This window comes from Olea europaea, chromosome 21 (assembly GCF_002742605.1).
Source record: "Olea europaea var. sylvestris chromosome 21, O_europaea_v1, whole genome shotgun sequence".
Taxonomy (NCBI): domain Eukaryota; kingdom Viridiplantae; phylum Streptophyta; class Magnoliopsida; order Lamiales; family Oleaceae; genus Olea; species Olea europaea.
The window spans coordinates 5,508,043-5,521,536 of record NC_036257.1 but is presented as its reverse complement, the minus strand read 5'-3'; the positions used below and the strand labels follow the sequence as shown (position 1 = coordinate 5,521,536).

Genomic DNA, 13,494 nt, shown 5'->3' with positions numbered 1-13,494 from the left:
TCTATTTACATAAAATGGGAATAAGTTGCATGAACGTGACATGTTACAGGGATTGCCTTTAACTGTAAAAGAAGTTAAAATACTTCTTCATTCTTCTATGTCAAGATAGGCACAAACAGATGTTTTGCTTCCTGATACCATAACATGCCACAAATATTGATTATTTAGGCATTTCACAAAATGATAAATTGACGAAAATCAATGAAAAGGTGCCTGCTTAATAAAGAATTGGTTTATTTTGAATGGTGCAATGAAGGAAGAGGTGTGTTCCTCTGGCGGGAAATGTTTGAATTAGACTGGATAAATCTGATCATTATTTCCTTTAATGGAATATGAAATAAATATGTTATTTTCACCTTATCGTGAAATTGGAAATTGATATAATGAGTAGCATTTGATTCTCACTAATTGATGTGTGCAAGTGCTTATGTATGTGCATAAAGGAAAAAGTGTGTTCTTTCTTTTGGAGAATATTTGAGTATATCACTAGCACTTGCTTACTTAATGATGCATGTTTTGGCGTTCAGCCATATGGTTAAATGGTTGAAGTTTTTGATTGCATACTATATTATTGCAATGAAATTCATCATGATATTGTATATGTTACATATGAGAAAATTCTAAAGTGTTAGAATTTTATAAAAGAAAGTATGTGAACTTCCATGACCATTTCTCTTCTAGAAAATCAAAAATGACATGATAAATTTGTTTGATTGATTTCATGTCTTGTTGAACTCATATTAACTTGGGTTAAATTGATAGCCTCATTTAATCATATGGACTTAAGTGAGATGATTATATGTCAATTATATTTGCATAAAAGCATGACAAATTTTGATTTGTCCTAATTTATTTTGAAGTGGAAGATGCTTGCGCATTTATTGAGAAATGGAAATATTTTGTAGAGCATAAATTGTGTTTGCATACTAGTATGACAAAATTTATAATATGCTCTAAATAACCTTCATGTATAAAGGATATTGAGGAAACCAATTTTGATTAATTGATTATTCTCACTTCGTCGTGACAATTGGGAATGGCTCTTATGCATGACATTTTAAAGAATGCAATTTAAACCAATTGTGGTGGCTAAAGATCTATTTGATCATGGTTGTTATTCAGTGATTAATTCCAATATATAGGCTGTCACATTTGCTTGGATAATACACGAACCCACTTGAGTAGCCCACATGTTTCTGTAGGGCATCATTTGTTGCACGGTGTATTTGCCATTATGTTGGTTTATGGACTTCGATGTGCAAGTAAAGTACATCCATATTTATGCTTTGAGACCAGCTTATTAATCTTTAATGGGTCTAAGGATGTGTAAGGATGCCTACCATTTGTTGGAAGCACATGAAATTTCGTGACTACTTGTTCTATTGGAATATGAGAATCACTTGATAACTTGATGATTGATTTCATGTTCTATTGAAATGTTGATAGCCAAAATTAAGTGAGAGAATCTTATGCAAAATCGTGTTTGTATACAAATATGACAAAATGTGATTTTATCCAAATGTGAATAAGGTAAATATATGTCTTATTATTCGAAATGATATAATTTTGTCTTGTGAAAGTGGCAAAGTGCAATTCTTGTGAAACAAGAAGCATGGTCTTATTTATTAATTGAATTTCTCTTCAAATGTGGAACCAATTGAGTTGGTTTATGCTTGAAAAGGCATTAGTGGTCTATGAGATGACCTTGATTAAATGGTGCGATCAAAATTAAAGATAGTGAATTAAAAGTACATTGTGACTTAACAATCACTATCTGAAATACTTAAAACTTTCACGAGTATTATCAAAGTGATAAGTGAATGAACTATGAAAGAGTTAATATACTCGAAGTTCAAGTACAATCCCAAATATTGGGGTTGACATATTGAGGAACTCTAAGTTCGAGTATAACCCGAAATATTGGGGTAAACATTAATCTTATGAACTTATATGAAAAGTCCAAAGATATATGGATGCAACATTACAAGATTGCATAAGAATTCCTATTTTGATGAATTGGCGGGGTAACTTAGTTTAAAAAGTCACCGTATCCTTTACCTTTTAATCATAGAAATACATCTATGATGGAGAAAGGTAGAGAACACTTTGTAAGGATGAAACACACTAAGTCTAAGGTGGATTAAATGGGTAAAGGCTGATTGTGGCGCTTGCAAAACCCATGGAATATTTAAAAAATATTCATTGAAGATCATTGTAATGATTCAATGATGATATGTGAATACCCAAGTATAAAAATCCACAAATAGAAGTGATTGACTAGTGTAATGAATTAATGAAAATCACCCAACTGTGTTTTAAAAATCAATAAATATAAGTCTCAGAGGTGACGTCACATGCAAATTATCAAAGGTGAAATAACTTCCGAAGAGAATTTAGCGGATCCTTTAACTAGACCACTAAATAAAATTTTAGTGGTATCTATTTCGAGTAGGATGGGGTTGAAACTCCTAACTATAAAGGTCCACTAATGACGGCAATCCTACCTGTCATTACTCAAAAGGTAATCCATGGGTTCAAAGGGTAAAAATAAGTGATTCGATATATGGGATGGTTTCAGCATTATTGAAATCTGCATTGACCCTCTCCTAAGTAAAATAATGCTGGTTGTTACTGAAGTAAGGGTTGAGCATTAAAGCTCTTAACAAAGTTTAGTGCTAAAACACAAGTACTTCTAAAAGCAACAAAGGTACTAGAAGAATTTCATCTAAACAAACTTCGAGGTGGTGCCGCTTCAAGTGAGAATTCGAGTTTCTCTCTTAAAAGTTTAGTGAATAGGATAAGCGCAAGGCCATAACAGCATTAAGCAAGTTATGAGGAACTTGAGAACACGTGGTACTTATGTGTGTGTTCGAACTGGTATTCTCACATAGAATAACTAGTTCAAAGCTACGACTACCTTTGATTCCAACTATACTTTGTTTGGATTACACTATGGCTAGATTCAAATCGAAAGATATCTAGTCCTTATGCATGAGTATCTATGATTTGAAAATGAGGTTTTTTAATTGAATTTCGAACAAGTGGGGGATTGTTGAAATTGTTGTTTAAAAATTCAATGGAAAAAAGAAGTGGAATGGAAGTGGAACAAAAGCAAAATGAAAAACCAATCGGAGGCCTATTACATGTGCCATGCAACCGCAAGGCACTTTGGCCATGCGGTCGCATGTCCATCACCCGAGAATGGAAGCCCAGTTTCGAGTACTTCATGCGACCGTATGGAGTTATACCATGCGGTTGCATGGTAGTTCCAGAGTGACCATTGGAGGCGGTTGTGGTTTGAAATTGGCGGTTTTTCAATTATGAATTGGCACCACTTCACATAGCCTTGTTTCATGGCTATATATAGGTGATTTGTAATCATTTCAAGGGTATGAAAAACCATTACAAACATGAGAAAAACCCCTAGTGATCCAAATATTATTCCACATTAAATCAAACACTTGATTTCTCATTCATATTCAATTCTTCCTTGTGTTCTTAAAGTTTTGGAGGATCCCGCTTATGCTTTAGTGCTAGATCCTTTACAAAACTTGATATAATTCTACAAACCATTTACCAAAATCCTTAAGCATCTCAAACAATCCCGAGAGGAGGCAAATATAGTTTGAGGACAGCGATTACGCGTTCAAGCCTTCATGTTCGTTGTGTTCTTCATCTTCTTTGTTTCATCTTCTTGATTATAATTTCTGGAATTTTCTTCTCCATTTTCCTCGGTTGATACAAATATTTTCAATCTCAACTAATCCACAGGATCATTTTCAAATTACATGCCAGTATTTTGCAAGCTCTAGTGTTTCTTTTTGCACCCAGATATGTGAGATCCTGTAATTTATTCTTTACAGTTCCACTCCCCTATAGAAAAAAAGGGAGAAGAAAAAAGGAATAGAAAAGAAGAAATCGATTGTTGCTGAACTAGATAATATAAACTTGGGGCATTTTTAAGAATGTCCAATTTTAAAAGTATGAGCTGAAAAGTGTCCACTCATTTGAATTTAGTGCCAACTTATCTATTTTGCCCTTAATGAAAAGTTACATTTTGGAATGACATTCTCGACATTTTAAATGTCGAAAATAAATGTCGTTTTCGACATTTGATTTTTTTATCAATTTGTCACGAATTTTGAGAAGTGGCTTCCATGAGAAGCTACATTAAAATAATGACATTTCATATATCATTCTCAACATTTGAACACCGTTTCATTTGTCTAGAATAACATTTTATTTTGAATATGATATTTCTCTACATTTAAAAATGTCGTTTTCGACATTTCTGAATCAATGAAAAATATATCATTTATTGTGATTTGACATGTATACTTTTTAAAAATAAATACGACAGGTTATGTGTCAAAATTTTATTGGCCAATAACAATATTACAAAATGTCCTTTTTTTTTGTCTTAGCGTGGAATTATAAATTGTTAATAAGGGTATTTTGGTCTAAATTCTTCCAAATTAGACATTTTAGCAATGGTGGACATTTTTACAAATGACTAGAAAAAATAGACATTTTGTGAAATTTCCTCTATAAACTTCGATTTATCGTATTCCCTTGTAGACAAACAAGCTACAATCGACTTCAACAAGTACTTAGACACAGTGTCGTTGCAACCACCATATTGAAATCACGAGAGCCTAGCTTAGATAGTTTTTTTGTTCAAGCTCGGTGATAGAAGTATAAGCATTCTCATTTCGCCTAAAACAGTGACAAGGTGTTAGTCGGCTACTTTTAGCCATTGTATCCTGAAAAAACAAATGCCTATCCTCATGCACCACAATGGGGGGCATACACAACTCCAATTGCAAAACAATGAACTCCAAATATAAACACGACACTGGACAGCTATACCATTTATGGCTTGTAAGAGCATCGGTCGAGCATCTATTACAAACAATAACAACGTGAAATAATTCAAGAAATCAGGAGTGTATAAAAAACTAAACTTAATTCATGGGTGGGGATTTCCCATGAACCTTGATCCTATAAAAACTAACAGCAGCAACACTATTAGAGAAATAAAACTGTTATTGGAAAATATGCCATTCTAAAATGGCTTTAGAACAATCACAAGTTCAGACTTCAGTGACCAAATAAATTCCCTCCAGCATCCAATGGGAGCAACTGCCCCCACTGGACTCATACTGGCTGCTGCACTGCTTGAGACAATGCGCAAATATGGTTACTAGTTCTGGATCAAACTGCTAGAAGTAACCTTGACCATGTAGCAAAGAAGCTTGAATTCATCGTTGTGGTTATCCATACGGGCAGGGTCGAATGGATCCCTCTTGAAAGCATTTTCGCAACTCTTCACTTCTTGTAGAGCATCATTTATTTCAACAGGAATGAGCTCATAACGATTATCATCCAAATACTTCTTCACAGTTTCAAGATCACGAATAGCATCATTGTAACTCTTGGAGCAAGTAATATATTTTTCCTGCAAATTAGAATCCTTGGTGTCACTGTAAAGTTGATTGTACTGGGTGTGGACTGTATTGGCTTTGTTCAAGGCCAGGTCGACTGAAACTCCTGCTAGGCCCTTTATATCTGTGTTCAAGCTTCTGGGATCTGATTTAAACTGATTCAAACACTCTAAAGAGTTAAAGGTTTTGTCGCAAATCTGCTGGAGATCCACTTCCACCGGTGAGTAGCACGTTGAAGATGGAATCACATTTACAGGCAAGAAAAAATGGACCACGGAAATTATCGTACACGTGATGTTGTGCAAGAAAAAAGCCATTTTTCACTTCTTTTTTCCTGAGCCCTCTGGTTTTCTTGTTTGTTGAGCGCCTCTTTATATAATAATTCTCAGGATTAACTCAGTTATGTTTCGGTTATGAAGATTAACTCAAGTGACTAATTAATTTTATCTTCATTATACAGCCTTAATTACATTCTGTTACAAAACATTAAACCTCAAAAAGATTGCAGCTGATTCACAAAAAAATGAAAATGCATATATTATTTCACCAGAGAAAAAGCATCAACCAAGTGGATAGATTCACACGTGCAAGTGCAGAAGCATTACAATGATACTCAAAACACAGGTAGACAACTGGTATCAAACCAGCACTTAAAAAGCATTCCATAAATGGCGCCTGCAGTTTTACACAGCTTGCAGAATTGCAGCATTTTAATTGGGATTAGAAATTCTCAGAAAATAGAACCATAAAGGGGAGCAGATAACACAAAATTTTGAAACTGTGCAAATAATATCAAAATGAGCAGAAATTGGAAATTAATGTGCATATTGAATGGATGTTAAACGGCCAAATAGCAACCTTTTTCTACACTCTACAAGGCCAAAACAAAACTTATACATAGTCGAGACGAAATATCAAGGACCTCGAATCCATTGGACAAGAGATTCACAAGAGATTCCTGAAAGCAGCTGCTGAACGATTACAATTGAAATTGCAAGCTCAATTCGGTGTTGTAAGTATAGTCTGGATACAAAGTAACTTGCACCTTTCCAGGCTTTCTTTATCCCTTTACAAATGAAACCATTTTTAGAGCTCGGTTTCACAACCATTCGTACTTTCCAGTGCTTATTAAGAAACTTATGCCAGAGCCAACTGTTCAACAAAGCAGGGTGTGCCCTTACATTTACATGAATTATGTCTCTTCATGTATCTCGATTTGCTAACAGAAAGTAATACATATGGGAAACCGAATTCAAATCTCGACACCACATTTTGCATATTACTTGTCGAATAACCTGAGACCGTAGCTTGAACCCTTCAACTCTGAAAGGCCTTCGCCTCCTTTTGACCATTAACAAAGGAGCTGATGTGGGTACAGGAACAACCAAGGTTTGTCTTCATTGGATTGTTCTGGTCAGTTTACACTTAGAAATGAAGATAGTATCTGAATAATTCAGACTGCAGAGCTTCAAAAGCTCAGCAGCTCGTTGCTTCAGTGTTGGACTGCAACCACTCTGGATGACAAGAAGAAGCTTTGCTGCAAGACCGGCATCCACGGCTATTAATGGGCATTCATCAGGGGAGAGTTTGCACACAGACCACAAGATCGAAAGTGCATATTCTGTACAGCTTTCTGAAACTCTCATAAGTAGTTTGACCATAATCGGTACAGTGTACGAACAATCCTTCAAAGCTTGTCTACCTTCAGGGACAGACGACAGGACATCCAAAATGAAAAGAGCTAATTCCAAGCTATCTGGACTCAAGCCAGATAACAGTTCCATCAATTGAGGAATAGCACCAATTCTCACAATCAAATTCCTAACTTGATGGTGTAAGCAAATTGATTTGAGAAGGCCAAGCCCGGATAAATGTCCGTTTGGGTGTCTCTTATCTCGCACCAGTCTTATCAAAGCAACCAACAAGCTATGACTAGAGAGAATTTCCACTTCAAAATCCTTCTCTTCAATCAGTTTTTCAATTAACCTAACACAATTGACTTTTGTTTCAATAGATCCTTCATTCAAAATATCGACAATTGATGACACCTTTCCAGGCTGCATCAAATTCGTTTTCGACTCAGAATCTAGAGTCAAGTTCACAAGAGTTGCTATAACTTCAGAGCCTACAGCATACGAAGTAAAGGGACCAAGTAAAGCTGAAAGAAGAACAACTCCACCTTCGTCAACCACAGACTTCCTAGCAGTGGCATGATCCTTCACAACTTGATGAAGTTCCTTAAGGGCTTGTATTCTAACCTGACCTTTTGCCTTCTTCAGGGTATTGAGAAGCTCTGTTGCCCTTCCCTGTGCATCCTCAGATCTTTTCTTCATTTGCAAATACTTCTGAGAGAACCAAGTATAGATTAAATGATTAAGGGTCCTGTTTGGAGTTACTGTATCATCCCAAAGTTCTTGCATTGTAGTGGGACAAGTGTAGTGCCCCAAACTGAACCATTTGAGAATGTTGGATCTCTCATAGGTTTGCCCAGTGCAAAGAGTCACAGGGTCTTGCATTGGTTCAAGAGAAATGGGACAAATAAACACTGGTGGAACTTCGGGTAAATTTAGCTCTTCTATCATTTTCTTCAGATCCAACTTTTCTCCTACCCCTCCACCAAAACCCCCAACTGCAACTTCGCCCAAGACTCCATTTTTGACGGCAGTGTCCAGATCTAAGATATGCCCACCCTCAAACCCAACCAGCCCATCTCTCTTTGAAGGCTGATACATAGGCATTTTGTTGAACACCTCCTCTCAAATGACCCAATTATTGAATGACACAAATCCTTTGTAAAAAGACTCTCCAAAATCTCCACATCAACAGCCTTTCAAGAAAGCACATTACATCTAACAACTACACACGAGAGATGTGAAAAAGAAAAAATTTGAAAATTCCCGGAAAGAGCTATAATGCTCGCTGTCAAAGGGCAAACCTTCTCTCTCTAATTTCACTTTTTCTAATTTTCTCTTTTCGTGGTCAAAAGACTCATCACCATCATCATATAACAAATCATGGAGTATTCACAATCAACACTCTTCCCAAAAAAATTAAATCTTTCTTCCCATTCAAGCCTCAAAAAAGAGTTGAATCATGCAAAAAAGATGGGAATCAATGCAAATCTCAACACAGAAAAATCAAACTTTCACCAAAGTATAACACAAGTGAGATGGGACTCAGTGTAAATCTAGACACAAAAATATCAAATATTCAACAAAAATAAAACACGAGTGAAGAAAAAAGTGGATACCCAGACCAAATATAACTGGAGATGAGGATTCAAGGGGCAGAAAAGAGAGAAACAGAGGACTTGACCGAAGTCTCCAGCAAAGGGCTCCTCTGCTGAGGGGTCTACTTTTCTCTTTGGTTCTGGGGCCAGAAACTATGCTGCTTTGAGTCTGGAAAAATAAAGTAATGATTTGTGGAAAAAAATATCGTCTTGGAATCGCCAAATATTCGAAAGATTGGAGAAATAATTTTTTGTTAGATTAATTTAATCAAAAAGATGCATCTAAACAGTAAACACTTGACCACCGTGACAGTTTTGCTTTGACCGTACTCCTCGGCCTTTTCCCGTGTCGCTTTGACTGGGCAGGTCTTGGCCGGTGATGTGCTCTTCCGTTATTCAGATATTTTGAATTTATTCTGTATTCTTTAATTTCAAAAAAATACATTTTACTTAGAGCTACAACAAAACGTCGTCAAATCCAAAACTGAAATCAAAATTTGTGTGAGTTTCGAGAATATCTTCATTCATAGATCCGAGATCTACATCTATTCATAAAAATATTTGAAAATGAAAAGGATATGGGACAACGTTAAAAGTATTTTCCTTAGGGAAATCAACTTGATTTATTTATTTATTTTTCAAAATTTTGAAATCTTAGTTAAATGTGTGGAATAGATAAAATCTAACTCCATGAAACAATATGTTTCTGCTAAAATATGGAAGAATTGAAATCTTATATCAAAATACATCTAATTTTTTCGAATGAACCCATTCAACGATGTAATAAAATATCGCAATGTGATAGAAATTTCTTGTAAAAGCACTAGCCATGCTCAGTTCATAATGAATTCTTGGTCGTGAACATCTGAATCGGCTATCTCTGTTCAATAATTCTTGTTTGGACAGTTCATACCATCCTGTTAAATACTTTACAGAATCTCCATTAATAATCCTTTGAGTATCTTCATTCAAATAGGTATACCAAATAAAGAAAGAAGTTCTCGCTTGCAAATTCTAGAAAACCCCAAACCAAAAAGAACGGGTTCTCCTTTTCAATTACACATTTCATAAGTTTACAATTTTTATCAAATTTTCAATCATATATTTTATCAATTTTTTATCAAAATTTATTAAGAAAATATTTTTTGTCTAAATTTAACGAAAGTTATCTGATGTAAAGTGAGCCCTATCAATGTAATTATTTTAAGGGAAAATTATACTAGAGCATATATTTAAAAATCACACGTCAAAAATTAGATATGAAGTATATTTAATCAAAAATCAAGTGACAATTTAATATTTTAATAATAATAATTATATTATAAATTAATAGATATAACCACATCCAAACTAAATTAAATTGTCAAACCCTAATTCTTTTCCATAACTATTCTCTCGCGCGTCTTTTCCCTTTATCCTTCTCTCTCTACCCATCGATCGAAATCGCTGTTGCCTCCCATGACTTGCGTCGCTGCTTGGTGAAGCTGATATAACCTTTTTTTTTTTTTTTTATTATGGCTCACGACTTCCTTCTTGTCCATAACCTTAGCCGGGAAGAGAGTTGTCGGGGAAGGTTTAGGTTGCTCTTCCAAGGACGATGACTTAAGTTTAGCTAAGTAGGCGGATTTGATATTGCTGGAGCCGAAGCGGTAGAGAAAGTAAGACCGAAGAGGGATAGGCAATGGAAGAGACGGATGGAGTCCCACTTGGGTCACCGGAAGAGTGGTAGTAGAGTAAGGTTTAACGACGGTGGAGGAGGGTAGAAATGGTAGGCAGAGGAAGAGGTTCAAGTGGTTGTGCCGACCTAGAATTGGTAGAGCGGTGGATGCCTATGACGATGGTTGTGGTGGTGGAGTTGAAGCTCATACTTTGTAAATCGTTGGCTCTGTTGGCCATCTGTGGCTCTATGGGTTTTTGTGATAGTTAAAATTATGATAGTTACACCAAATAATTTGAAATTTTGTGATAGTTAAAATTATGATAAATAAATTTGGTGACCTATAACATTTTTAATTTGTAATCAAAAAATATTTTATGACCAATTAATTTTATAATATGTGATCAATAAATATGTAACTGTGACCATTAATTCTATAATCGTGATCTTAATATATTTAATTAATTAAATATATTTAATTATTTAGTTATACCTATATTTGAAAATCTAAACTTATTGTCTGAGTTTTGAATTGATCTATATTATACATCTGATATATGAATTTTTCCCTGATTTTAATTTAAGAACATGTAAATGTATATTTTTTAGAATAAATTTTTTTTTTTTTTGGAAGGTGTGTATTAAAAAAAAAATTATGAATTCAAGTGCAAAATTATTTTACTTTGAGAATGTATAGTTAAAAGTGAGTTTGAAAAAAATAAGTTTTAAAAAATTGTTTACGAATATTGAAGTCACACTTTATCCACATATTTCGAAAGATCATAAAAACTGCCCACTTATCCATTATTAATTCTATATATTTATCATTAATACCATTTATAAATACTTCTCAAATATGCTCAAACCGATTTGGTTTAAGTTTCAATATTCTAAATGCAATAAAAATCAAATCTAAACATTTAAAAAAATGCCGAGAATTGGTCGAAAAGATCATATGTTAGATAAATTACAATTTAAATATCCAAATTATTAAGATATATCATGATTCTAATAATTTGGTTGTCAATTACCAATAATTATTTTAAATAATCCACTCAATCCATCAGTCAAAATTGTTCGCTCTTCGTTCACATTTCATACGGCAAACCACTTAATGCCCAAAAAGCATTGCAACTTGAAGATATTGTTTTCTTTTCGGGAGTATTAAATTATATTTGACTTTATATTTTATTTAATAAAATTTTATTGTGAGATATATATATATATATATATATATATATATATATATATAGGAGGGATTTGAAATCCTAATATTTTCATCAATTAAATTTCATAAAAACTTTCCAAATAGTTAGTTTAATTGACTATCATAATAATCAACCAAACTCACTATTCAATTTAAGTTGATACTAATAGAGACTAAATTAAATATACACTCCTCGTGGTAACAATATGTTACTTACCCCTCATGGGGTGGTCTTTGATCACGAGTTCGATTCCCTATACCAACATTTTTTAGATTGAGTCTATCGCACCGAACTTTCTAGTGCGGTTTACCTGGTTAACGTGGTTTGTAGACTATTGTATTAGCTTGAGGTTTTACCCATTACGCACCCAAACAGTAGTGGCTGCGGGTTCTCCTATCATAATAATAATAATAGTTTATCAAAAAAACTTTTGGCATCTTTGCCTGAAATTATATTTATTAGCTAGAATCCATTTACTTTTAGATGTAATTCAAACTTCTTTATTTTAGACTTTTAGAGGGTTCTTGAGAAACATTTTTACGTAAAAATGAATTTTTGAATAGTAAATTGATGTGAAATGTGTGGTTGAAAAATTAAAAAAAAGTTTTTGATTTACGTGTAATATTATTTTAATAAAGAATGTGTGGTTGAAAATAAAAGAAAGAAAAATGTATTTTGAAAACAATTGGTACCATTCTAAATATTTCTTCCAAATTTAAAATTTTTTCTTCTTTCTTGTTGACCTTCTTCCATGCAAAGTTCAAGACATGATGGTCTAGCTCAATTTGATTCGGAGATTGACATTACATTCAAGTTAAGACAGAGAGAACGGAAAGAAGCACAAAAGTGAAATCACAATGTTCGAAAACACAGAAAATCCAATTGCAATGGCAATTTAGAAAAATTATAGGCTTATGTGAGAGTTGATGGTACCAATCAATCCATTAATCCATTAACATGTTTCAGAATGCACTTCAATGTTTGGGCAAGCCGAACAGCAATCCAAAAATCCAAATACTCATATTTTTAGGTTTTCGGATATGTACAAATCATTTGAGTATACAGGCGTACCCAATGATGCAATTTGATTGATTTTTTTCTCATATACTTTGATGAAAGCTCCAAAAGAGTAGTTGTAATCGTTCCCACCAAATAGCATAAACACTTAGATTATCTTACCCAAAATCATGACTAAATTCTTCCAGCCAAAGAAGATTGTCAGACCGAGAGATGAGATCACTATATTTGCTCAACATGATTCGAAATGTCACATCAAGCTGCGAGAGGTACAAGGGATTGCTCAAACCGTGTCCACAACGTGGATTACAAAAAATGACTTCAAGTCTAATATTTCTACATTGGGCTAAATCCAACTTGGAAATGAATCATTAGTCTATGTTGTGATGGATCAATCTGTAAGAAGACATCATGTGAAGCTTATGAAGTAACAGAGGTTTTGGCAGCCACCAGTGCATTGTAGCCTTTAGATCATTCAAGTGGAAAGCTAGTTGTAGATTTCAGGTGGTCGAGACAATAATAGTCATCTCTGCTCAAGTGCATCATTGACAAAGAAAGATGATGATATTACTATGAATCTGTTCGACTGTAACGCCGAATGACTTTCTGGGTTGTGATGACAAAATGGGCTAAAGCCCAAAATCTGTTTTCAACTAATATCCAGGCTCTTGCCCTATAACGTGACTTAATTCACCAGGCCCAAAAGATTTAAAATCGTGTTTTGAGGTGAGGCGTTTATAATGCAGCCCAAAAACGTATCCTCTTCAATTCTTGGGAGCCCCTTAACTGTTGGATGAAATCTTGATCAATGGCTGGCTTTTTTGGGTATAAATATGTGACCTTGGTTGCCTTAATCAGTTGGATCGTCACTTTTCTTTTCTTGCACAGTCGTGTGAGAATTTCTTTGAAACTCTTCCAACCCTGATTTCTAGGTGATTT

General features: G+C 34.3%; 2 protein-coding genes across 2 annotated transcripts; both read right to left on the bottom strand.

Annotated features, from left to right (window-relative positions):
- Nucleotides 1-4,964: 4,964 nt before the first annotated feature.
- LOC111370450 (pectinesterase inhibitor-like) lies at nt 4,965-5,947 on the bottom strand. The gene has a single exon (XM_022992162.1). It carries the CDS (start codon nt 5,759-5,761, stop codon nt 5,204-5,206), a length of 558 nt encoding a protein of 185 aa, XP_022847930.1. The 5' UTR covers nt 5,762-5,947; the 3' UTR covers nt 4,965-5,203.
- Nucleotides 5,948-6,182: 235 nt separating this feature from the next.
- On the bottom strand, nt 6,183-8,603 carry LOC111370449 (U-box domain-containing protein 30-like). Its single transcript, XM_022992161.1, has one exon. The coding sequence runs from the start codon at nt 8,180-8,182 to the stop codon at nt 6,842-6,844; it is 1,341 nt and encodes a 446-aa protein (XP_022847929.1). The 5' UTR covers nt 8,183-8,603; the 3' UTR covers nt 6,183-6,841.
- Between the last annotated feature and the right edge of the window lie 4,891 nt (nt 8,604-13,494).